At 38.8% G+C, this 26,546-nt stretch overlaps 2 protein-coding genes across 2 annotated transcripts; one reads left to right on the top strand and one right to left on the bottom strand.

Moving 5' to 3' along the window:
- The first annotated feature begins 498 nt into the window (after positions 1-498).
- insyn2ab (inhibitory synaptic factor 2Ab) lies at positions 499-15,562 on the top strand. The gene is made up of 4 exons (XM_031742230.2): positions 499-1,756; positions 5,153-5,224; positions 14,825-15,274; positions 15,431-15,562. Exons 1-3 carry the CDS (start codon positions 615-617, stop codon positions 15,006-15,008), a joined length of 1,398 nt encoding a protein of 465 aa, XP_031598090.1. The 5' UTR covers positions 499-614; the 3' UTR covers positions 15,009-15,274; positions 15,431-15,562.
- On the bottom strand, positions 15,478-25,694 carry LOC116322211 (indoleamine 2,3-dioxygenase 2-like). Its single transcript, XM_039621427.1, has 10 exons — positions 25,559-25,694; positions 24,667-24,762; positions 24,399-24,518; positions 22,216-22,334; positions 22,067-22,081; positions 21,872-21,971; positions 21,617-21,734; positions 21,451-21,502; positions 21,078-21,226; positions 15,478-20,904 (listed from the first exon to the last, which is right to left on the bottom strand). Exons 1-10 carry the CDS (start codon positions 25,646-25,648, stop codon positions 20,543-20,545), a joined length of 1,221 nt encoding a protein of 406 aa, XP_039477361.1. The 5' UTR covers positions 25,649-25,694; the 3' UTR covers positions 15,478-20,542.
- Positions 25,695-26,546: the final 852 nt, after the last annotated feature.

The raw sequence follows: 26,546 nt of genomic DNA on the forward strand, positions 1-26,546 counted from the left end.
GAAACACTTTTGAGTCATCAGACACAGATGAAATATGATCATTTTTGTTCTTATTTTTACAGATTTCCTCCATATTTAACACATTTATGTTGCAGTTTGGTGCATCATCTGTACAGCATGGCAGCGGGTAGATAAGCTGCATCTTATGAATTAAGCACTTTGATTGTTGTTTATTATGCTGAGAAATACAGACACTACAAGTGCAAACTTTACTGAGAAACTGTCAGGAAATATGTACTTTATAACACTGTATTATAGTTCTTCTCTATATATTTGGCTGGTTTTTGTTTTATTTATTTAAAGATATCAAGCCATCTTTACATGTATCTAATCACGCATTAATCACTTTAATTTTGTTTAAGTTGTCCTTATCAGTTACAGTTGAAATATGCTTACCTATTTTATTCTATTATTAAAATAAATAAATAACAAAAAATATTTTAATCTCAGTTTTGGATTACTTTAATGGTGGTTTACAAGTTATATTCTAAAAGAGGAGAAAGACATTAGGCCATCTGTCACAGTATCTTACCAAAGTCATCACATGTGAAAAATCGTCTCCAACAGATTAACACACACACTCTTTTTTTTCTGTTTTGGCTGTTTCAGGAAATATGGTGAGCAAAGAGGACACCAAATGCGTTGTTCTCTCAAATTCAGATGAATCAGATTCAGAAACAGTTCCCTCACACAGCATCGACGCACAGTCCGGGTCCGAATCTGGCAAACAGCAGGTGAAGAAGAGAAACAAGGCTTTGCAAGTGCGTTTTAAGGATATCTGCGAAGCTCAGAAAGAGCATCGTGCCAGACGCTCCAGGTCCATTTCCTGTAAAGTTACCCACAGAAAGTACATGACAATGCCTGCCCGGCGATCTATCCCTAACGTGACCAAGAGTACTGGTGTCCAGACTTCACCAGATCTTACAAAACGGTATAAGACTTTCCCATTTGAAAGGAAAAAAGGACACACCTTTAAACATGCTGCTTTAGTGGAAGACTACAGAGGACAAAACAATGGATTTTTGAGTGACATAAAAGCAGTAGGAGATGATGGACAACCTACTGGGGAGTCATCTAAGTACAAGGGTAAGATTGTGGGGCAGACAAAAGCACTGCTTCACCACACTGATGACAGCAGTGATACAGAGGATTTGCTTTCCAGTGCCAACTGTGTGGATGGACCCTCACATTTCTCAGAAGAGGGTCATCCTACCAGCTCTCCTTCCAAAAGTGAACCAGAATACAAGGTTTGTGGGACAAGGACCAAACATAAAGGATTACCCAAAGAAGACATGGATGCTGGCACTTCCTCAAAGCGCCAGCTAGCTGACTCAGAGTTTTCGCAGGACAAGCCAAAGGGCACAGGCCCTGTTGCATGGAACTCTTTGACACAGGTGGAGTCTTTAGGAAGCCCCTCTGTGAGCTGTAAACGGAAAAAGGATACACAGCTAAATGAGCAACAGTCACGGACACTTCCCCATAGTGCCAAATGTTCTTTAAAGTCGCAAGGGCAGTGTCGGACAAGGCATGTGTCAGCCTCCTCTAAACTCCAGCGAACACACGGGGGTGACGAGGGCTTTCCTCCAGGAGCCACAGGCATCGGGAGCAGCCAGCAGATAATAACCTTATCTGGAGACAAGGATATCAAAGCACAGCTGCAGGCCATGGAAAGTCTCATCAGCTCAAGCCAGGAGACCATCAAGGTCCTTCTTGGAGTTATTCAGGAGCTGGAGAAAGGTGAAGCACAGAGAGAGGGGTGAGTAGAGTAACGTTTATAGTGCAAATGTTTGTGAAAGCGCCACATGAAATCTAAAGCAAGACATTTAGAATCATTAGAAATAATCCCCCGTTTCATAGGAACATAGAGGTTTGTTTAAAAAAATGTGGTATCTTTTACCCTGTCAGATTTCATTTTAGTAACATCAATGTGGCCCACATTTCAGCAGCTAACATCCATAACCAGAGTTATCAAAAATAATGGTCTAAAATACAAAAAATGTTAGAAATTATCCTTTAATGATTAATTAAACCTTGTTTCAATTTTTACACTTCCATGTGTACACTATGTACACATGGAAATGCCTGTATTTTAACAGGCTGTTATCTGAAATTGAACATTCAAAGCTGTGCACTTACCAGAAACGATGATTACAACATATTACTGTTACTTTGAAAATAATACAAAGGCCTTCTACTGTGAAGAAGACTCAAAGCATCTGTATACCTAATATTACAATACATATTCCATCCATGGCATTGGTCCTCACAGTATATCCTCCTTATTCTGCCTTCTGTTTGGATGTCAGTCACTATTTGATATGTAGCCAAGGGCACAGCCATTGACGTTACAGTGTTCCACACTTAATTTTTTGACTATCAACAGCATGCCACCCAGGATCTTGGTGAATCACATTTTGAAATAGTTATCAGTGTGAATGCACATTTTCTTCAAAAATATGGATGTAACTAAGAGGTTTCTAGAACAATATATCTCTCAATATTTTAAAAGTAAAAAACGAGAGGAAAAACAATATCTGGTGTGTTTTTAGGAAATGTGATTGGTCTTATTGGGAAGCATGAACTTGCACAACTCTTAGGTGTGGTAACATCTGACTTCTGGCATTAAACAGAAAGTTCAACTGTAGTTGATGGGAATGCCATTAGTCCTTCAGTCACTTTCACAGCAGCACAGTTGTAAAAACCTGTGCTCTATCACTAAACCCACAGCAACACAAAGCAAATTGTATTTAAGTTTCATCCACATCCAGTGGTGAACAAGGCACCCTGGTGTGACTCTGAGGAGCTTGGTTTTAAAGGCCCAATTAGTACAGCCTCATAACACGTTGCCTTTCATCTCCACAAAACTGTGCCTGCTGTAGTGATTTCACTGTGTTGTGCTCCAGCATTGTGCTCGAGTGTTATTAGAGAAGTGCAGTTACAGGGCACAAAACTATTATCCTTATTTTCTGTTGTTTGTGTCAGTTATGCTTCCTTGAACCAAAAAGCAAGTTAAAGTTTCCCTTTTTGTAACCAGCATATATAATGTCCAACACAATGTCCACTCTTTACTAAACCTCTACTGTATGTCATTTGTTTTAGCAAGGTGTTAGAAATATTCTACTCTTCCAGCAAAAGTAAAGTGTTTTGAGAAGCGACTTCACGGTTTACACTGGAAATAACATTACGGCAAAAAAACTTTTTTTTTTTTTGAGGGGATTTTACTTTCTTTGCGTCATCTGTTCCATGAGACAATCCCAAACATGTACAGTAGGAGCTTTGATTGATGCATTTCCCCGTGATCTGTTTCACATCTTCTTAATTTTCATGATATCACAGTTTGTTTTGGATGCTTTTCAATGACGGCCTATGAAGAGGAAGTCCCATCAATGTCACATGTTTCACTTCTCTTATGGTTTTCCAGACCTTAACCTCAGTGTATGTCAGTGACATGTGATGCTTATTGTTAAACACTTATGAATGTGCTAAAAAAAACCCTCATATTAACAGTAAGAATATATAGCTCAGTATTTTTCTCTTATATTAATCTTACTGTTATAATATTTTTCCACTGGCTTCATACAGTTCCAAAAGTCACTTCCCCAGCCTTGTTCAGGAAACACTTCCATTTCTCCACTAAGCGTTTACCCTCCACACAAAGACGTGTGTAGAACACAGAATAACGCCGTATATAAAAAGTGGCATTTGAAACATGGTGGCTTGACCTAGTGAAGCTTCTGTTCGCATGTTATGCATTTCTCAGGCAGGCAGAGCAGCAGGCACGTAGGCAGGGGGTGTAGACAGTGAAACTAGAATGATGAGGCCAGGACATATCCCAGGACAGCTGACGTGGGCAAACAACACAGCAGTGAATCTGTGCCAACAAGCAGTCGGCTTAAAGAAAGACTTTCAAAGGTGCCGGTTTTTTTTGTTGTTGTTGTTGTTTTTTCCATGAAAAATCTATGAAGATCTTTTCTGTGTCGCTGTGGTTTAATACAGAATCACAACAGTGGAGTGTGAACATTAGACCCTGAATACAAAAAAGGGTGTTGTGCTGAGTACATGCACTGATTGTAAATTTAGGTTAATACACTTTGATTATTAAAGCAACTCTCTTCAAGGAGTACATGAAAACCTAGGCAGCAGTGTAGCACTAGAGTAGATCTTTTTTCTTTTTTAGTCAGTTACTGCCCTTGCTCACAGCTGTTCAAAGAGACTTTATTTGAGAACAGGGCAGGATGGATGAAGTCAGTGACCTTGAGCTTCCATCAGCATTTTCGATCCATGAAGAAGCCCTTCTGTCTCGTCCGATGAGGTCACCTCTCGTGTCACGGTGAACATTTGAGGTGCAGCTCTTCCACGTGTCATCCATCAAGTATAAAGGGCTAGCGTGACAGCAAGCAATTACATGTGTGGCTCGAAAACAAAATATCCTATCATTCCCATCCCACCGCGGTCCAGCAGTCTATTCAGTGACATATTGCCAATAACAAAAAGCCCACCTGCATGCTCATCTAAACTCAAATGATGAAACAGGAACTAATGAAAGTCAGAGAGCGCCACACTAACAAAAGTCATTGGATATTTAGTGTGTCCTCTTTACCATGTGCACAGTCTGTATAAGCCTTATGTGCCACCTGGCTTGCAGCTGGTGTTTGCAGAGGGCTTCCAACATAAAAACAACAGACAACACAGCCTGGGGGCAATAGACCTCAGCCACAAACTGAGCAGATACAGTGCTGTTGATTGCATTTTGAAAAAGTATGTCTGTAACAAATTGACCTTTATGGGAAAGATGTACTATGTGCTGTAGCACATAATGTAAAGATATCGATTTTTTTATCACACAAGAGCTGCATTTAGTTGTTTCCTCCTATTGCCTATAGAATAGAGACACAGACAATTCAAAGTATGTCATGGCAAAGCAAGGTAATCCTATTATGTTAAATCAGCAAGTCTACACGCTTGATTAGCCAAATCTGAGAGAACTGCAGGATCAAAATCCCCGCTGCATTTTCAACTGTTAGCAAAGAGCAACCCTGAGTGAAAACAAACCTGAGCAAATCTGTGATAGCCGATGCCCACAGGTGTTGAAATATGAAGGCGAAGCCTGTCACTGGAGCTCACGTATATCTTTCCATCTCTCCCTTCACAGGCTCTCCTACCGAACAGGACAAGACACAGCAAATTGTGACACTTGTCGAAACAGCGCCTGCATCATTTACAGGTGGGCTTCTTGCACTGTCTGTATAACGCATTGAATCAATTTGAAAGGGGTCCTTACGAGACTCATCTGGTGCAGTCATGCATTAGTGTCCAGCAAATGCAAAATCAAATATACTATATGCACAACATTGCATCTAGAGTGGTCTGACTGAGGCAGAAAATCTGAAGAGTACTGAAAATGTTACAGTCAAATCTTTTGGGTGTGACATTAAATGGAATTCAGAAGAGAGGAATCATAAAATACACATCAAGGTCACGGAAGAAGTACAGATGTAATACCGCTGACAGTGCTGTGTATTGTTTTACTATACGGTGGATGATGGCTCCAGTATTATTTGCAGAGGTTTCTGGGAAATATACGAGTTGGTGTGACAGAATGAGTAACAATACACAGCAGTGGGAAGTGAGTTGTATATATAGTAGGAAATATTGTGATCCCATCACAGAGTATGTGAGGAGCTCAAATAAAACATTTCATATACTTGGAAACTCCAAATGCTTTCTTCCGAGTCCAAAAAAGACATAATTTATTTATAAAAACACAGTTTTTATCAAGTGAGTGTATTCTCATACGTTCTAAGTGTAAAAAATGTCTCAGAAGCAAGAGAAAAATCCACTCAAGCTGTACTCTTGTGTCATTTGTCACTTCTATCTAAAAGTGTCTACTGCTACAACCCGCTGTTACCTTGTTCTCCAAAATGGTGAAACATGAAAGTGTTTGAAAAATGCTCTTATCCCCAGAAAATACATTGACCTCTGAGACCTCTCAGTTTTTTTCATATAGACACGAGTCAAAGAAGCTTAAAAAACAAACAAACAAAAAAATAAACAAAACACCATCACATGTTTTGCAGATTTCAACTTTACCTTTTTTTCAATTATAAAAGTTTGGTTGCCATATGAAAATGTTCTTTCCCACTTCTGCTTCATGCTTCCCCTTTTAGACAATAGACTCCATACATAAGATAATGTTGGCAGCCTATTTATGCGCCACTGCTCTTCTGAATTATTTTGAATACGTTCCTGATATTTGCAACACCAGGAATATTTGAAAGTGATTTGGACAAAGAAAACAACACTGCCTTGGACAGGATTTTCTCTTCGTGTAACATTTCCTGCAAAATCATACCAACTCTGTCTGCTTATTTGAAGAGTGCATTGTGTCAAGCGGGCCCGGACTGTGGTGACAGAACCTAAAAACAGGAATTTGGTTACATGTAGGCTACTAGAGGAAGAAAAATAACTGAATTTCAAGCAAGACCCCCTAAAAAAACACATTAGTTCTGGACTGGCATTCAACAGTGTCACATTCACATCACCAATTTGCATATGCTTAAAATTTGATGGAAACAAAAGATATTGCTTGTTACTACAATATGCAATTGCAGATTCATATTTCATTCAAATTATCATATCTAACATTTTGCAAAAGTCCAGTCCTGCTTTTTCGTTCATTTTCAGTCTATTTCTTGTACTTAAGAGGAATATATTTTTTGCCTGACCTGTGAATCATTCAAACATAAAAAAGGCAGCTAACTCTAGGGACATACCAGTGTTGTGTCTACACATAACAGACAACCCTATTTTAAATTTTTATCTTCAGGCACTTTATTGGTAGCAGCCTGTCACAAAAACGCACAGCTTGTTCCCATATCTTAAGTTTAATGTATAAAAAATGTCGAAAGACACAATTTGACAGGCATAAAAGGGAAATGGGGATAAAAGGCTGAGGTCTTACAGAAGTATAAAAATTATGAACACAAAAAAGTTCTGTCAGATTTTTGATCCCCCACGCAACAGCATCTGGAAAACAACCGATTGGCATCGATTTCAGGTTTCAGCAAGACAAGGATCCTAAACACCCAGCCAATACAATTAAAGCATACCTGGGTAGAAAAACACATAGTGGTACAGTATCAGTCATGGACTGGCTTCAACTTTATTGAAGCAGTGAGAGATCATCTTGATAGAGAACAGAATAAAAGGTAATTAAAATCCAAAAGAACTTCAAGAAGAAAATTGAGTTCAACCCCATTTCTCAGCAGATTATTAGACTTGAATTTCATCCTCACGTATGGGAAATTGATAGGTGTCAGCAGTTAGAATTTTAAGGTTATCTTTATTATATCTGACCTGAAGGGAGCCTTCAGTTTCATTTATTGATCCTGGAAGGGATTGTGCATGCCAGGCTAAATTTTTGCAGTTTTTAAACAGATAGTCATCCATGCATTTTTATAGCACCTAAAGAAATCAAATTAAAGAAGACCCAACTGGCTGGTAAGAGAAGAACTGTTGTCTTCCCCCAAACACTCCACTGCCCTCTTCCTCTTTCCACTCAAACTCAGACCCCTCTCTTAGTCTAAAGCACTTCACTGAGCTAGAAAATGGAAGAGGAAAAAAGAACTGAGTCATCTTTCTTCAAAGAGAGGAGTAAACAACCTCAGAAAAAAAAATCAGTAAATATGAGAAACCCTGGAAAGTGTGGATCATTTTGTAATTTAAAAACAGTTTTATTAGGCTAATAAGTAGGAAGATTTTGTCTCATACTGATCTAGTAGAAATACAGGCAACTGATTGTCTTGTAAACCCTGCCAAGCCCTGGAGCTCTCTCTTGTTTCATGTTTTCTTTCTATGATTCTCCTTCTTTGGGAGGGCTCATCTTAGTTATTCTAGGAAATACTTTCAGGAAATCTGCAGAAAATCTAGGTGCCAAGGAAAACACAAGTGCTATCCTCCTATTGTTTTGGTTATTAAATTAAGCTTGAATTTTGTGTGCAGTGGCTGACAGGATTACATAGAATGAATAAGGCTTGTGTTACTCTATAGCCACTACACTATGCAGTCATTATTTAGTTCAAGTAAAATGAAAAACCTGTTTACTGTCAGATTAAATGAGTTAGTTATTGATGATCTTTAATAACAATTTAAATTTCTAAAGTTTATATCTCCTTTTATCACTAAATGAATGCCAAAGTCACTATTTCCCTCAAACTACGTTTTTATTTGTACTTTGTGTTTTAGCACTTTGCAATACTGGCATATTCGCAATACTAGCAATAGTAACATTGCTGACAAAGTAACAGATAATCAAATAATATAAGTAATATATACCTTTGCCCTCCGGTTACAGTAGTGAGTTCCATAGTCTTTAAATTTTGGTGAGACAACTTACATTTAAAATTAAGTAGTGAAAACAGAGTATGGCATCTAAGCTCGTCTCTCCCTCTCCCTCTATTCAAACACACTCAGACTAGGGAGTTATAAGCAAACATCCCCTGGAGCCTATAGGTAGATATTCGGGTGGTGGAGGGGTTGAAATAGCAGATGGTGGGGTAGGTTGAGGCATGTAAGTCTGTGCGAAGAGAAATGCAGCTCAAGTTGTCTAAGCTAGTCCATAGACTTCACTCCATAAATCCTACATGGAAAGTACAGAAAAAACAATAAATGCTAAATAATTGAACATCCTCTGGTTTTAAGAGGTTTACAGAGAGTAGTATAGATCTGTCATTTCTATTATTCTATTAATAGATCATTTCTACAAGTCTATAAATGTAAAGATTTATATGAATTTTGCAATATTATGATGAAGAACGCATTATGGACTCATTCAAGATGTGAACTGAGACAAAGACAGATTTTTAAACATATATCATCTTTAGTTCATCCTTCTAGGTACATACACTAACCAGACACTTTATTGGTTACACTTCTAGTATCAGGTTTGACCTACTTTTGCCTTCAGAGCTCCCTTTATTCTTTTGGGATAGATTTAACAATTTGCTGAAAACACAGTCAGAGATTTTGGGCCATGTTGACGTGATAGCATCACACAGATGCTGCAGATATGTCAGCTGCACATGCATGAAGTGAATCTCCTGTTCAACCACATCCCAAATGTGTTCTATTGGATTGAGATGTGATGTCTGTGGAGGCCAGTACAGTGAACTTATCGTCATGTTCAAGAAGTCAGTTTGAGATGATATGAGCTTTTTGATAGGATGAGTTATCCTCCTGGAAGCAGCCATCACAAGATGATATACTGTTGTCATAAAGAGATGGACATGGTCAGCGAGGCAGGCAGTGGCATTTAAACGATGCTTGCAGGTAATAAGTGGCCCAAAGTATGCCAGGAAAATATCAAAAAACAATTACGCCAAAAGCGCAAGTCTAAAACATAGATATTAGGTAGGATCCATCCCTGTTTTCATGTTGTTTATGCAAGATTCTGATCATATCATCCAGAGCACCCTCTTTGGTGAGCTTGTTCAAATTGTAGCCTCAGTTTCCTCTTTTAGACTGACAGAAATGGCACCACTATGGTCTACTGCTATTGTACCCTATCAAAGTTCAACGTGACACATTCAGTGATGCATTCAGAGGTGTTTTGCTAAAAACTTGTAACAAGTTGTTATCTGAGTTACTGTTGCCTTCCTATCAGCTCAAAGTATTTGGGTTTCTCACTGGACAAACTAGTTTTTCTTTTTTAGACCATTCTCTGTAAAGACCAGAGATGAAAAATCCCAGCAGATCAGCAGTTTCCGAACTACTCAGATCAGCCCATCAGGTACCAAGAACTGTGGCATGTTCAGAGTCACGAAAATCACCTTTCTTCCCGATTCTGATGCTCAGTTTGAATTTAAGCAGGCTGTCTTGATCGTGTCTACTTGCCTAATTGCACTGAGTTGCTGCCAAGTGATGGCTTGTTATTATGATTATTATTATGGCTTCACTTTTTATCATTAGCACCCAGCTGAACAGATGTGAGTGTATATATGGTGTTACAGGTGATCTCTTGGGGTAAAGCTGCAGTGTGTGTGTTGGTTTGTGTCTTTATCGACTAGACAGGCCTTTTCATCAATTTTAAGTACAGACTAGTCTTCCAGGCTACTCCAGGAATCTTCAAGCTGCGCAGTGAAGGGATCTCCTGTGACTGACAGATAAAGACACATGGTCAGGCAGTGATTTAGGAAGAACTTGATTTGCTTTTGCTTTGCATTTTAATTGGCAAAGCAGCAGCATTTTAAATATCGCTTGATCATGCTCATTTAATTGTGGGAAGCTAAAATCGTGATCAAGATTAAAATTTGGTCCATTATGCAGCCCGAGTATCTAAGTGTGAAGCAGGAAGGCCTCTGCATAGAAGAGCAATTTGAACTGTAGAGCACAATTTCTCTTTTTCAGTTCACTGATGGTATCTCGATAAGATAAAGTTGTGGCATTTCTATATGTCAGCGAAGCAACTTGGCTTAATTAACAAACTCTAAGAAAAATTAAATGGCAAAAACATTGTCTTCAGCCTATTGTCAGTAAACCAAAGCAAGCAGAATATGGTAATAAAGCTGCAATGATGATGCACTCTGCAGAGTGATGGTAAAACGGAAGATTATCACTTCATCTGTGCACTATATCATTACATTTTGTGTGTTTGTTGTTGTTTGTTGTTAATCTAATTTGATTTAGTAGTCATTGAATGGTGCAAAGCTATAGTATGCATGCAGGTATTGGGGCACTATGTCATTCTGCAATAGTATTTATTGTTAACCAGGAAAGCTCAAACTTTCAAAGAGAGTATTGCTGTCTTCAAAACAGAAAGAAATCATCTCTTTATTTTTTACCTTCAAGTGCATTTTGCCTTGTCTCCTCAAACTACCTCATTATTCAAACGGCTGAATGATCCCATCACAGCATCCCTGTTTTTTTAATCTGCTGAGTTAATCTGCTGCTAAGACAACTGCAATCACGATGCTGGACAAACTACTCTATGTGACACTTTGATAAGAAAGGCTTGGGTACAGTGAGGAAAATTAAAAGCAGCCAAGAACAGCAAGTTGGGACCAATTACCCCTCAAATTTAGACAACTAGTAAGTGTGTGCTGGAACTGAAACCTGGATTATCAACCGCTGAAATGCAGTGCTTGAGTTCAGAGTGCTCCAGCATATCCAGTGCATCCAATAAATTCAACCACTCTAGTGGATGCTGAGATGAGGTAGTCAATCTGTGCATCTTATCTAGGCTTCAGCTCTCGCTCTCCCACTCTTTGTATAATGCTGCATCTTACTTATCACTGCAACAAAGATGGCATGTATATATATGGCAAGTAAAGAAACACTAGAGGGGCTACGTCCATAGACAAAACAATTAGAGGTTTGTCTCTTTATTAAAATCAAACTACCATAAAAGTAGGATGTAGTACATTTCTTTTTAAGTGAGCAAAAACTTACAAATTCGGGCAGGATATCAGCTAATTATTTCTCCCTCTGTGTGTATATCTATACATGTGTGTGTATATCTGTTTTATAGCAATCGCACCGTTGGAAATTTGGAAAGCAGCATGTTTCGAACAGGTCCAAAATGGAGGACACTATCATAGCTTATTAGCTGTGTGGTATCGTAGCTTGGGCAGTACAGTGTTGCAGTGGTTAGCATGTTGCCTTATAGCAGGAAGGTCTTGAGTTTGAATCCACGAATCAGCTGGGGCCTCTCTGTGTGGACTTCCTTGTGTCTCAGTTCTCTTTGGGTACTCCGGCTTCCTCCCACAACTTTACCCCGCCTTTCACTGGGATAGGTTCCAACATTCCTGTGACCTTGAACTGGATAGAGGGAAGAAGATGAATGGATACCTAGCTACTAGCAGTTAGCAGGTTTGCTAGCTCAGATAGCCTTTTGCTGTCCTCTTTATTAACTCTTCATTCAAGGAAATACCACAGAGAATCAAAAACATGAAGCCATCCCTTTACACAACAAAAATAACTCAACTCAGAGATGCAGACAGCTTCAGTGCTTTATATTTTCTTGCTATACTTACCTGCGTGTATTCAAAGAGGATTTACAAGAGCATCAGTTGCAAATTATATGAGGCCTACCACTGAGTCAACCTAGACTACAGCAGGAAGCCCATATCAGAAAAAACATGCTCAGATCAAAGCATTAACAGCTTCTATTCCTGCCACCGCTGTGTTGACTAAGACCCAGCATTTGAAACAAAAGTATATAATGTAGTGTTTCCAATTTGGAACTAACAATGACTTTGAAGAACAGTTAAGTTCAGGAAAAAGCAACTGCAGTTCAATATGATGAGACGCAAGGAGCTAATTAGCACTTGTGTCCCATGCTGAGATAGCGGAGCTGTGGTTGTTTTGTTGAACAATTGTCAAGATTGCCTGTTCTATGCTCATTAATTAGATTGTTTTTTTATTTCTCCATGCATCTTTGAAGCAGAAAACAGTGTAGCACACAACAGCGGAGGCTTTTATTTCCGATATACATGACAGGGAGAGGCTTTCTACATGTCATTTACTGTAGTAAACCTGTGGGAAGTTTCTGCTTCAACTGTTGCCTGTCAGCAGAGGAAATGACTGTCATTCTCTGGTGATTTATCTATGATGCCCCATCATGCAGTTCTGAGGATGTTACACTGCTGGGCCTGAACCGCTCATTTTGTCAAGTGGAGAGTTTGAACTGTGAATGGCCGAAGGGGAAATCATAGGAGGGGAAATGACTTTACATTGAAAGGTGCCAGCAGCAGAAAGAACAGAGAATAGAAGCAAGCAGGTGTACACTGCTGAATGAATAGACTGTGCTATGCTAAAAAGACATCTCACGGCTGCAGTATCCCTCCCAGGAGCAACAATCATTGAATGGTGCTCAGCACACCACGACCGCAGACAAACAAACTGCTCGCCACTGATCGGAGCAACAGCTACTCACACTGCATAGCTAAAGAGATGATTAATCTGCTTTGGTGAATGCCCTAGAAAAGCTTCCCTGTCTCCAGCCGCTTCAATCTGTTGTGTACAGAGATGATCTTAGATATAGGGCTTTTTGTTTGCTGAAGCACCTGCTTCCCAGTGCCACCCGCATCGTACAGCGCTGCCTCTGGCTTCCCATAGAGGCATTTGTCCACAGCGTGCAGTAATTGTAGTGATCTGCCAAGTGATTAATTGTTTAATAATTTCTGAGGCGATTCTGTCAAGTCAACATTATTTAAACAGCACTTGTAAAAGTTTTTAACATAAAACAAAAGATACAAATAGAGATAACAGGGAGAGGAAACGAAACAATGGATGATATAAATAAGAGATGCTCATCGCATACTGCTAGAAGCAGCAGTTTTAGAAAGATAGAGGATAGACTCTTCTAAAAATGGAGTTTCTCTTTGTGAGGGACTCAGTATTTTGGAGACCTGCAATTGCTAGCTTTCATTTCCAGTGGAAATAAGAAAAAATGCAACTAAGAGAGCACATGCTTAAAAATATCTTTTTGGTATTAATAATGATGTTAGATTTTAGAAAGCTCACAAATCCAGACTCCTTATTGCTTGCTTTTCATTAAATTTAACATATTGATTCATTGGAAGTTCAGGCCTGCCAAACTACTATCCAGACATCCATCCAGTTTCTCCCCTGAAGGCTTTAATAGAGCACTGTTCATAACTGACACTTATCTTAAGGGTAAGGACAGTTCCCAGGATTCATTATGTCACTATGAGTAGAGCATATCCTTTAGGCAACTAATTACACTGCCCATCAAAGCGCTTACCAAATTGGGCCAGGCTTTGCACCTTACCGTCAGTTTCTCTACATGCAGACAAGGAGTGGACCTCATGTTTGACCTTGACTTGTCGGATGTCATCTCCTTTGGCAGCTCTAGTTCTCCCACCCAATAATCCTCTTTACTTTGACATGAATGAGCTTTGTAAGTCGTAGTATTCCCTGAGTTTTTTAAAAGCAGCATGTTGAGCAATTTTAGCGATAAAAGAAAATGAGGATGAATAAAAAAAGAAACTCCAAACCAAAAAGCAATATAACATTCGATTACCAGGTAAGGGTTGCTGCAGAGTATCACTGTAGCAGGTACAGAGATTAATTATCTTTGATTTTAACTATGATGCCTTCAGAATTTATCGCATGCCCTAAGAATAAATACATGCACTCTACAAATCAATAGCAATGAAGTGAAAGGAGATGGCGTATAATGGTGCATTTATCTCCTGCTTGAATACATGCAGTTAATCAGGGCCTGCTTGGCCTCTCAGTGGTTTCATTTGGATGGGATTAATCCCCACATTTCTCTCAGGCCTGAGAGATTTAATCAGAGAGAGGGTTGAACTATGGTGTCGGAACGAAATCAGACGATGACCGGCCTGGGATTACACTTGCGGATGTGAAAGTCTGATGTCAGGAGCAACCCACATTCAGGCTCTTTTTTTTAAATTCAAATATAATCTATGCAGGAAAAGCCCTTTGACTGTATGCATTAAAAAAATGCAAAGATGAAGTAGAGGAACTCTATTACTCAGAGTCGTCTCAGAAATATGGATATGTGCCGCAACTAATATGTGCTGCCAGGGTGTCTGTCAGTGCATTTGAACCTCGGCCTCCCTCCCTGCCTCCATCTGGCCGTGGATTTTTATGGATTACTAACATAAAAAAATAAGTCAAAAGCTGAGTCATAAATATTATAGCCACACAACATACAGACCACCAACTTTTTAAATGGGACAGATGAATTTTTCTAGCATTACTTTAAGTGAAGAATTACAATAAATAAACTGACCTATCTAAATATTTCGTAATTCTACCTGATATGCTTGTGTTACAGTGTCGAGCTGGACTTTAAGCTGCAGGAGGACAAGCTACAGCCTCTGATGAAGAGACTTTGTCCCCTGGACAGCCAACAGTGCCCTGCTCTGCCTTACTCCAATGAAGTTTTCACATCTACTCCTAAACGCAAGTCCAAGACAGAATCCAAAAAGCATGCTCGATGGAAACTATGGTTCCTCTAAATAAAACCTGAAGCCTTTGGAAACAACCATTTTCTTGGGCACGTTAATACCCCTGTCATTCTCAAAATTGCTGAAGGAATATTCAAATGGGGTAATCAACCCATGGGAATGGAAACCACGTGATTTAAGGTTCTGTGTTGAGATTCCACACCGTGTCACCTGGGGACTTGAGACCAAAAAAATAAAAAATAAAAACATTTTAAATTCAGTCTTACCTTTTCTGGCATGTTTGCTGGACAGGATCGACACACATCTGCAAAAACTAGGTGAGCTCTGACATACATTTTTGCGCATATATTTTTAAAATCTGTGTAAAAATGGCCATTATTCACGTACTGGCTCAATGCACCTCTCACTTTATATTGAAATCTCTTTGTTTCACCTTCCAATGAATGCAATGCACTTTGGTCTTTTCCCCTTAGAGTATATTGCTTGGCAACAAGAGGAGGAGCCATGTGGAGGGTCTTTTATGGGTGAAGCTCTAATCTTTAAACGGACATCAGCCCCCCCCCACCCCCCACCTCCTGAAAGCACAAACATTTGACTTTTGAGAGAAGCATGTGTAAAAGACTGAAACGCTATATGACTTTATGTCAGCGCTGTTCTTATAATCCCTGCTATCCTCTCCTGTTCCTCCTTATCTGTTACCATACTGTGTAATTTGTTTGTCTGACAGAACATCTGCTTGCCTTTGCTAATAACTCCTCCTTGTCCTCCCTCTTATTGTAACTCCTTTATCTCTTTCTCTCTTTTGTAGCTTTTTATTAAGCTTACTGTGCAACTGACCAACGAGCCAGCTATCTTTGCTTTAGTCATTCTGTCATTTTCTGTTCTTGGACTGACACGAAATGTTCAGAGTCTTTACTTTGGAATATCTGCATCTTTTTAGCAAAGTACTGTGAAATGAATTTTTATAAATATGTATGTTTGGGCCCCTCCTCTTGAAGCAGGTACAATAGATAAAAAATACAGTATTCTGGGTTAGATTTTTTTAAAGAACATATATAATGTTTTGACTACTTGTATGGCAGAGTATTTTCTATGATAACACTGTTTGCTTTTTATTTTGAGTATTTCTTTATCGGCTTGTTTTGTTTAACAGTTCAGACAGAAAGTAAAAGCTATTTTGACATTTCTCTTGAGTCCAAGAGTTTGTCTTGGCTCTCAGTCACAGCAAAGATGTGAAATCTTGAAACTAATTCATTTTAAGCCACTTGTCTCATGTCCAGTTAGCTACTTTAACAATCCAACTGTTGTTTTGTAACATTTATTTATCCTTATCCATTTAGTAAAATGGGAAAAAAAAACAACTTTTGAACGCCAAACACATGTCCACCAACCCACACAAACAACTGTGCACTGAACTTGCAGCAAGAGCAGAAGGGCTATATACAGTGCTAAAGAAGTAATGGTAGCAATCTTACAGCAGAAAAGACTTGTGTCCACCAGCTCTGGTCAATTAGGGGGGGAAAAAAACAGAAATAAAACACTGATGATGTAGCAATGACACTAAACTTGCATGCTTTTATAAAGCAGGCATTTATTAAATTCCTTTAGCCACTTCATAACAGCAGCTGTCATGTAAATAATTGAATGGAATTGTACAAGAAATGTCAGGAAGACTCACACTGGCCTCCCATCATTAGATTACACTGTAGATTACATTATTCAGGTCAACAATCTCCATGCAAAGATCTGTACCTTGGAAAAGTGCAATTTAGTGATTATGTGCAATATTATGCATTTTTCTACTGTTTCTACATCACAATTAAAACATTTTCAAATGAAGGTGATTCAGTGTTCTCTTACTGTATGTCTTTTTAATGTTAGATGGTTACCCTAGCCCTAACCGCTCTGTGGAGCAAACCTAGAGATATTAAGGCTTCACTCACACAGGCCTAGAGACCAGTTGGCAACCCCCTGGCAACCTCCGGTCGCTAGGAAAAAATGTGCATTCCCCTAAGCAGTTGGCAAGAGGCTGCCAGAAGTTTCTGTGCTAAAAACCTAATTTTCATTGCTTTGGTTGCTAACAGGTTGCCATGGTTGCCCACAGTTTGCATCAAAAGGTTGACTTGTCTGCAAACACTTGCTGACTACCCACCGAATGGCAGTGAAACCTGAAAAAGTGTGATGCAAACCGGATACAGAGGATTTTCACCCTCTAAGTTCAAGTTGCGTTTTTCTGCTAAAACCAACATGTTTCAAAAGACTCAAACTTCACTTTGAAGGTAAGGGTCTCTTCTGGTTTGGCGTCACTGTTTCACTACTGCTTAGCAAGTAGCTTCCAAGTGTTTGCTGAAAGGTCAATGTCTTCCATGCAAATAACAGGCAAACACAGCAATTTTTAGTAACCCAAGGAATTGCAGGTTTTCAATCATTTTCAGTGCTCCATGGAATATCTCATGGCAAACCATTTCACCAAGCCACTGCCAGCACCCTCCCGCAACTACAAACAAACCAGCTGACCAGTGGTTGAATTGGGAGAAGTCATCAACCAGTCTCGAGACCTGTGTGACTGGGGCCCAAAGCAAAAATCTAACTTTTTACAACAACAAAAAAATGTGACTGATATGAATTGCTCCTCAAAAAGTACCATTTTATGTACATAAACAAATGTTAATCAAAAGGTTATAACAAAAATCACAGAGCTTACATATTTGTCAGTATACACCACTAACTTAAATTTATTTCCTCTACTTTGTCAGTTGTGGCAAAAGTACTTTGACTTCTTTTACTGATTTCCATGTGACTAGCAGATTCATAGGCAACTTAGTATTTAGCGGCATCCACCAAGCCAAAACTAAACAAGTGATGCTCATTACATAGGTCTATACTCTATAAACCTAACCTTTTTTTTCCTGTGACCATATAAAACAACACTGAGGATTTCATTAATGAAAAAGGGAGTACAGAATGGAGGAAACACACTTATTCAACAACTACCCCCTCCACCTTGCAATTCTGTGTAAGAGAGTTTGACCATCATAAGGCCTCAGCGACTGTGTAGTTGAGCTACTTCTTCTCTCCTCTAATGTGATTAGTTTTCAATAGCAAAAAAGACTCAACCTTGAAGTGGAGCCCTGATGGAGAGTGAGGGATCCAGTCTATGAAATTAAATGACTTGCACCCCACATACAAAGGACAAAATGAGAATGATCAACAAACAGAGAGATTAATGGGAAAAAACAAACAAAACGATATTAGGGTTCAAATGCATACAAGCACAATTACACTTGAAAATAAAACAATCACCACACTTAGTGCCTCTCTGTTTCATGGTCTGTTTTACTTGATTATATAAAGGATTATATAAACATAAAGTGTGGTTTGATTAGTAGGTTTAAAAGCTTTTAGTTACCACAATAGGGGGTTGTTATCTTGTACATAGGAGCTTTCAAACTTGATGTAATAGTGGTACCACTCATTGGGAATAATTATTTCCACTAGTTTGAACTACTCTGTAAGCTTACAAGAGCATTGTGGTAAAAGTTCATTTTTTTTTTAACTTTCACCACTCCACACTGTGACACCTGTGAAGCCAAAACAAGCTAGGTCTTCAGGCAGACATGGAAGGTCATTGGAGGAAAAGTTGAAAATGTGTGCTGCTGGATTCCCTAACTATATGTCATTAGTTTGTTTTTGTACTGTGACCTATGGAGAAACCCATTTCTTAGAAACAGGTTTACTTCCAAAAGTGTGTGTTAATGCTCAGGTAGCTTGTTGTGTGTAAGCGATGGGTGTAAACATAGCTCAGGTTTGTCATGCATTTCTTCAAAAGCAAATTTATTAAAAATTGTTGATAGTAGTATTAAAGTAAAGAGGTATAGATTTCAAACAGAATACTTTGTTAATGTAGTGATGTATTCTTGCTAGAAATCATCCATGACACCATCAAACAGTGAAAACCCAATAATCATTTATCATTTAAAAAATAAAAGTTTACTCTAAGATTTACTAATGTCAGGGTAAATGTACTGTAAGTGCTTGGTAAATTCAATAAGGATGAAAAGATCTGGCTGATTTAAATGATGTTGGTGATATTTTTGTTATTTAGAACTACGTTTAGAGTGTTGCGTATGAAAAAGTTTTGGTTATAATAAATATTTTTACACTGCTCAAAAAAATTAAAGGAACACAAAATGCAACAGATTTCAATGGGGGGGGGGAAACCATCCTGGATATTTGAACTGATATTCAAATCAGTTTTATTTATATAGTGCCAAATCACAACAACAATTGCCTCAAGGCGCTGTATTATTGTAGTATCTTTACCTTTTTTATAAGGTAAAGGCAATAATACAGAGAAAACTGATATGGACTGGGTAATAGGGATGGGAATCAAGACAAGAACCAATTCCCAGAGACATATGCTTTATGCTGCTAACACTACATCGGCTGTTTGCAAGCACATGCACAGATAGCATGCTAACATTAGGCTAGCCAGACAGCATGCTAACACTAAGCTAGCCAAGAACCCAGAGTGAAAGCTGAGTGAATGCCAACCCCAGGCCAGCAGTGACCCTGAATTACAACAGTTAACAAACTGATAAGAATTTAGGCTGCAGCCTCTGTTTCTACCTGTTCAGGTTTCTACACTAGAATCACTATGGCGATCGTTTTGAAGTGTCTTTGAGCTGATTTTCATTTTTGCTTTGTGTTTTCGGCTACTGCCTGCAACTACCTGCATACTTTCACCCGCTGAGGCCAGGCATTGCCATGCACCAGGAGGAACCCATAACCCACAGCAGAGGGTCTGACAGTGGGTCCAAGGATTTTATCCCTATACCTAATGGCAGTCATGATGCTGTTGCCTAGAGGTCTGTGCGTGCATGGATATGACTCACCAGACCATAAATGACCCACCACTAAACTGGTCATGCTGAACAATGTTACAGGCAGCATAGCATCTCAAGGCCCTTTCACCTCTGTCACATGATCTTAGGGCTAACCTACTGAAAAGCACAGGGCAGAGCCATTCCCACCAGTGGCCTGCTGCGGGTCATTTTGTAGGACTCTGGCAGTGCTCATCCCGATCCTCCTTGCACAAAGGAGATATATCAGGCATATATATCACCTTCTACAGCCCTATCCAGGTCTCCTAGAGTAACTGTGTGTCTCCTGGAATCTCCTCCATGGACTGTGCTGGGAGAGACAGCAAGTCGTCTGGCAATGGCTCGCATTGATGTGCCATCTTGGAAGTTTTGTACTAACATTAACGAGGTGGCTCTGACCCTAACCAAATGCAAAACTACTAAAAAACCATTCAGAGAAGATGAGGAGGGGACAATGTTAGTGTCCTGCACCTGTAAAACCATTACTGTTTTGGGGGTTGTCAAATTATTGCCCCTCTAAAGCACCTGTTAATTTCATTAACACAAAAGCAGCTGAAACTCATTAACAACCCCCTCTGGTACTTAACTGACCAGATCAATATCCCAGAAATTTAATTGACTTGATGCTATACTCCGAGTTAAAAGTGTTTCTTTAATTTTTTGGAGCAGTATATATGTGCCAGGAATTACATTGAAGTTTTTCTAGACTATGATAGTCTCTCTAAAAATCAGTGCCTTTTGGGTGGTGTTACGAACACTCTTAAGGAAAACCATGAGGTTGGATCCACCAGTCCCAGTGGTGTTGAGTGCAGTACCCACACCTCTGAATGGACAGCCCACAGATTGCGCGTGGTTACCAGGAATAATGACGTACTTGGTCACAGTATTGAGGTGATAGTTTCGTAAATCCACCAGTGCGGAGACACATGAGTTGTAGGCCTGGCAGAGGTCAGAGTTGGAGCAGGACAAGATGAAGTCTCGCAGCGGTGGACAGACGGAGAGCGTTTCTATGAGCTGACGGTGGGCAGGAGGCATGTAATCTCTCATGCGTGTCAGGAACGCTCCTAGATTGAGTGAATCAGTGAAAGGAACAGAAAAGAGACCTTGAAAGAATGAAAATAATTGTCTGTCCTGGAAACATTCTCATTCAAAGCAATCAGCTGGCTGCACAAACAAATGTGATTTATTCACAAGAGGCATCTGAAGGGGTCAAAGGTTGAAGGCAATGCATGCTTACCTGTCTCTTCCTCATGCTGGATGCACAGCAAAGCATCAAAGCATTGAATAGCTGAACTCTGGGCTGCACTCCCACCTGATAACAAAATAGGCTCATCGCTCACACCTTCATACAGCACCCCCCTTGGAAGCATTGGATTGTCTCGCCACCTAAAACAATTCAAACAAAAAACCTATACTGCAAGCCTCCTTTTAATAGATGCACATGAATTTAGAAATGTATGATACGACTTCAGATGTTATCCCATAAAATATAAAGTGCACCAATAGAAACAGATAAAAAGATAACTTTTACTGAGATAAATCTGCATGAGAGAAATACTGAAACCTTGAAAACTTTAGTTTGGAGAATACTGTAGCAGTCCTAAACTCACCCTGAGACAAAAATTCTCAATTTGCCATGAAATGCAGCTGGCTCCACGTGATCTGGAAATAGCACAGATTCACTTGTCTAATTACCTTGAATTTCTTTGTCTTCATAAAAGAGCACAGCATGTAAAGTGATTAAATTCGTGTGAGCAAGCCTTAATTCAAACTTACTGTGCATAAATTTGAAATTTTCCTTCATCTTCTTTAAAGACTGAGTTACTTTGATGAGGCCATTTTTTATCCCAGTGAGGTCAGAGACTTTAATGGCGTGCATCACCTCCAGCGCCCCCTGGTTAAAGTCAAAGGTTTAAACAGCATTACCAAGTTACAAGTGGCAAAAGCACACACAGTATGTGGACCAGGGAACAGAGAAATTGAAAACACCAAGCTAATGTTCAGAAAGACTTCAAAAGAAGTAATACTAACCATTATGCCAGGTGAAGCCGCCATCTCAACCAGCAGTGACACAATAAAAAATCCCCTGCAAGTGTCACCACCAGGGAAGGAAAATATCAGGTCCATGTTCCTATTTTTAAAAATAATATTTAGCAAACAAATGAGTAAAAACCACATGACACATCCGATTACAGAAATCACATAAAAGTCCAGAGTGAGTCTTACCCAATGCTCATATCCCTGAAATGAAAGTGAAAGAAAGAAGTAGCAATATTTAGAAGATTAAAGAATGGCATATCTCTTTCACTGTTAGGTTATTATTGCATTTAATGAGACTGGCTAATATTTTGGCATTAAAAAAGAAAAAAGATTACCCTGTGGTATCCTTTAACTTCCAGTTGGCTAAAACTGAATCTGCATATGTCAGGATGGGTGGAAGGCCAAGTCTGCGTGATACCAGCCAAAAAGGCAGGGCCAGAGCCTTTGGGAGTATCTATCAAACAAGCATAACAGTGAAGTTTCAATCCAGCAGGCTCACTTAGATTTCAGGGATTGTAGTGACTATCTTTTGGCCGCGCCAGCAGTTTTGACCAGGCTGATTTGTCTGATGATTTCCCTTTCTACTTTTTATTTAACATTAGCTACAGAAAAGTTTCACTTTTGCTGTGAAATATGTCACCTCCTGCTTGAGTCATGGTCAAGTTAAGCCCTGGACCACCATTAGTCAAAATGTAAACGTGCCTCTGTCTGCCACATTGACGAGATTCCCATCAGTTGTAGTTTACATTTTGTTAACAAATGCTTATTTTTTGTGTTAGGACATAGCAAGATAAAATTGTAACACTTTATAATAATGACCCACTATTAAGCATAAGTAATGGATTCGTTAATACTGTATTCGTCATTTATGAACCATTACTCCACCTGCGTATGCATTTATAAACATAGATATAAATGTTTAGTCTTTAGCAATTCATGGTTAATTCAGGCAGTTAATAATCGTTAATTAAGTATTTTCTGTTATTTCATCTAAAATGAGGACTATCTCTACCTTGCAAAGCATTTATAAAATATCTGAAGGTCACCAGGACCTTAATCAAACAAGTGTCAACATGCTAATATTTAATGGAAGGTGCAAATATTGCTCACTAAATATTTGCAGGACTGAAATGTGAGCAGCACCAGAGTTTGTAGGAGGCACTGAGCAACAGAGCACTTTAACTTAAATCTATTGAAACTTCTTCATATAAAATAAAACAAATAAAGTTAAAACAAAGCAATGGAGGATATTTTACAGAGTGTCACAAAAAAGTGTTGCCAACAAAGTTGCGAACAAAGTATTAATAAAGTGATAAAAGTTACTTTAGGCTACTGAGATGTTATGAGTTTGTAATTTTTTAGTTTGCTCCTCGAGTTTATCTTTGCTCTAGTTTGTAGTCAGCTGTAGTCAGCTAGCTAGCTTTAGTCAGATAAGCTAATGTCAGATAAGCTAATGCATTAAAAAAAATTAAAAAGGGGTTGGATGTTTTCAGCGGTGGCATGAGGTGGCATGTCCCACTCTATGTGTCACCCTAGTTTTGCATGTAACAGTGCTGTTTAATACTGGCTGTATTTGTTGTTGTCAGTAGCAACCGATGCCTGTAATTGTGCTAGAGCACATTTTGTTCCAGCACCAAACAAAGGCATTTCAGATTTCAACATTGGTGGTTGATACACTTTGGCAATGGAACGAAGGTGAGTGTCATTAACCCTCTGGGTTTAACAGATGCACGCCACCTGTAAATCACATGACCGATTTAAGATGACATAGCAAAAAGCTGCACCCACACTGAGTCTCCATTGCAACTTGCCTTGAAAGTCTGGACTTCAAGCTATATTTTAAGTATATATATACATATATAGGTTTATCATGAAAAATGTATTCATGGCCATGCAGATTTCTGCCATTTTGTGTAAATTTAAGCATGTAACAATTTTCTTATTTCCAATAAGAAAAGGAGTGTGAAACGTAAGTTAGACGTGTTTGTAAATGAATCACCCCATTTTGTGTAGCTTTCTGGATTTTATACTTGTTGGGTTACATACTTATTTAGTATTTTAACCATATATAATTCATATTACAGAATGTAACATCTGCATATGTGTAAAAAAATGGCTTTGATTGTGCCACTCCATTTGAGTTCCATGCCACGCTCATGCCACGCTAAGAAAATTCCTCTAGATCCGCCCCTGAATGTTTTATAAAGAATGAATTATATATCAACTAATACCTTACTGATGCTTAATAGTGTTTGGTTATAAAGTGTTGCAAAGTCTTCTTTTTCCTTGTCCATACGTAAATGCATAAGCTGACTTTCTGAAAGTCTTCACTCTTAAAGGAGTTTTTCAAAATCTCCATTTTCAGTGACCTAAAAATGCAGTTAACAAGTGGACTAAAAGCCAAATGTTTACCAAAATACATCTATGTGTGCACGGGGAATAATACTTGTAGGTCAAACAGCTAGAGCACTATTGACTGAAATTTAATTTGTGTGTAATTGCCATTTGTGTGTCTTACCTCAGCAGGTGCATGTTGTCCTTCCTGCCATACATATCCCATGCTGATGAATCCCAGTGCTAGGTGAGCGAGCCTAAGCTCCCGATGGTTACTCAAAAGATCTGGACTCAAGACCGGCATCTGGATTGTGATTAGATTTTCTGTTTAAATCTATTTATTTTTATTGGAAATGGTGATCATCATCGAGTCTCTCAAAAATACACCTGTACACATTTACATGTATGGCCTGTCAGTATGTTTCTACTTGGAAGGCTTTGCTCATTCTTACCTTATCAACCAGATCCCGTAGTTTACGTGATTCTATCAGATGTGTGAGATTATTTGCGAGGTCCAGCCACACCTGATAATAGTCTGGGAGGTGAGTCTAGAAGATAATAGGAATAAAATGGCTTGCTCATTGGGTTTTGATTGTTTTTTGCGTGGTGGATTTTCATGTAGAGTGTAATCAGTAACATCATCAGCTCATGTTTTCCATGGTGCCTGATCTGCATGTCAACAAATGACTGGAGTCATCAATCAGCAACAGCAAGCAATTTAAAAGAGGAGGCCATAATAAACAAAGCAACAACCAACCAAGCAGAAAACAGGGGATGTCCAAAAGGGTGGGGAGATGGAAACTGTAGACTATACCGTAAACAGAAACAGTCTGTGCTTAATGCCACAGTTTCATTCTAAAATTTTAGACTAATATTCTTTTATAAGTGTCAAAGATTAATGCTGTTATGTTTTGCTACATTTAGAAATCAATCCCAATGAACTACAACTATCCAGTTTGAGAAATATGTATCAATAATTTCTATCAGTCGACTTATACAACTTAGATTCAATGAATTCTATTAAATGCTGTGGCAGTCCAGTCGTGTTCAGGCTTAATAGAAACTTAAAGACAGGCTTAGACCAGGTGAGTAGTCCTTAATAATATTCCTAGAGAGCAAGCATAATTAGGCCAGAGAGACTGTTGTGTAACTGACCAAACATTTAAATTAAGGCAGCTGCTCAGGAAAAGTACTAAAGGATAAACAACATATACAGCATAGTCACTGTTATATTATCCTTCAGTTTCAAATCTCCTTTGATTTATCCAGTATATGGCAAAACAAAATGTGAGTCAGATGAGAACATTGCATCATGAGAAGAGAAAAGATGGGAATGAAACCTACCAGTGGCTCCTCAAGTAGAAATCCAAACTCTTCAGAAATATCAAATACATCAAAGTCTGCTTGTAGTGTTTCTTTGCTATTCGTCTCCATGTCTGCTGGCCTGTATACCACTACAGTAGGCTGAGAGACAAAGTTCTTTGTGCATTTGTCACAGAGTTTTCAGCTGTTAAAACTTGCCCTGAGCCTGTTTTCACTCCCCTTGTCACTTCCCTTTTATTGCGCCGAAGAGCAAATAGCCAATCACATTTCCCTGTCCTTTATGTCAAGAGTTGACAGACTGAACGGTTAATCGGCTAATCTTCCTCTTTTGGTCAGTTAATTAAAAAAATTGAAAACAATACAACTGCCAAATAACAGAAACTGTTTAGAGTGTTCTTGAACGCACACCAAAATGTTTTACATTGTGTGTAAATTCCAGACGTGGTTTGTCTGTAGCTTGTCTTTTGGTCTCAATTTCTTATTTTACTTTGGTAACTGCTCTTGCTTATGCCTCACCTGTGCCTCAACTTCCTGTCTTTGTCTTCACTAATTATTCTGTGATATGTAGCTCAGTTAGTATGCATCTTGTTCTTTGTGTTCTTTTTAATTCCTGCTTAGATTTTCTATTTGAATGTGTATGATTCCAGGTTTTGTTAACAGTCATTAAAAGTTTGTGTTTTTTTCCTGCCTGTCTTTTCGGCCTGTAGGTACTTTTTACAGTTTATATACAAAGAATGGCACATCTCTTCAACTGATAAAACAGGCTTTAAACATGGTGACACTGACATTTGTATTTTTGCCTTAGAGAAAATATGAGATGCAAACAATAAAAACAATCCACATTGTTGATTATTTGGTAAAGTTTTTAGGTATGAATCCTGGTTTTTCTGGTATACCCCAAAATCAATGCTAATAAATTGGGGTAATTCTATATCTGAACCCGTTCCTGGTCCTCTGTGTAATAGGCTTCTGCAGGTTGGTATCTTATTAGTTTTTATTGTAGTATTTA

Source organism: Oreochromis aureus, linkage group 13 (genome assembly GCF_013358895.1).
Source record: "Oreochromis aureus strain Israel breed Guangdong linkage group 13, ZZ_aureus, whole genome shotgun sequence".
Classification (NCBI taxonomy): Eukaryota; Metazoa; Chordata; class Actinopteri; order Cichliformes; family Cichlidae; genus Oreochromis; species Oreochromis aureus.

Bases quoted from the DNA above. Each gene is read 5' to 3' on its own strand.
- insyn2ab (XM_031742230.2), top strand. From the start codon at position 615: ATGGTGAGCAAAGAGGACACCAAATGCGTTGTTCTCTCAAATTCAGAT. The intron at 1,757-5,152 runs GTGAGTAGAGTA...CTCCCTTCACAG, and splicing joins GGTGAAGCACAGAGAGAGGG to GCTCTCCTACCGAACAGGAC. The intron at 5,225-14,824 runs GTGGGCTTCTTG...CTTGTGTTACAG, and splicing joins AGCGCCTGCATCATTTACAG to TGTCGAGCTGGACTTTAAGC.
- LOC116322211 (XM_039621427.1), bottom strand. From the start codon at position 25,648: ATGGAGACGAATAGCAAAGAAACACTACAAGCAGACTTTGATGTATTT. The intron at 22,335-24,398 runs GTAAGACACACA...CTTGTTTGATAG, and splicing joins GACAACATGCACCTGCTGAG to ATACTCCCAAAGGCTCTGGC. The intron at 21,227-21,450 runs GTGAGTTTAGGA...GAATTGTTTTAG, and splicing joins TTGAGAATTTTTGTCTCAGG to GTGGCGAGACAATCCAATGC.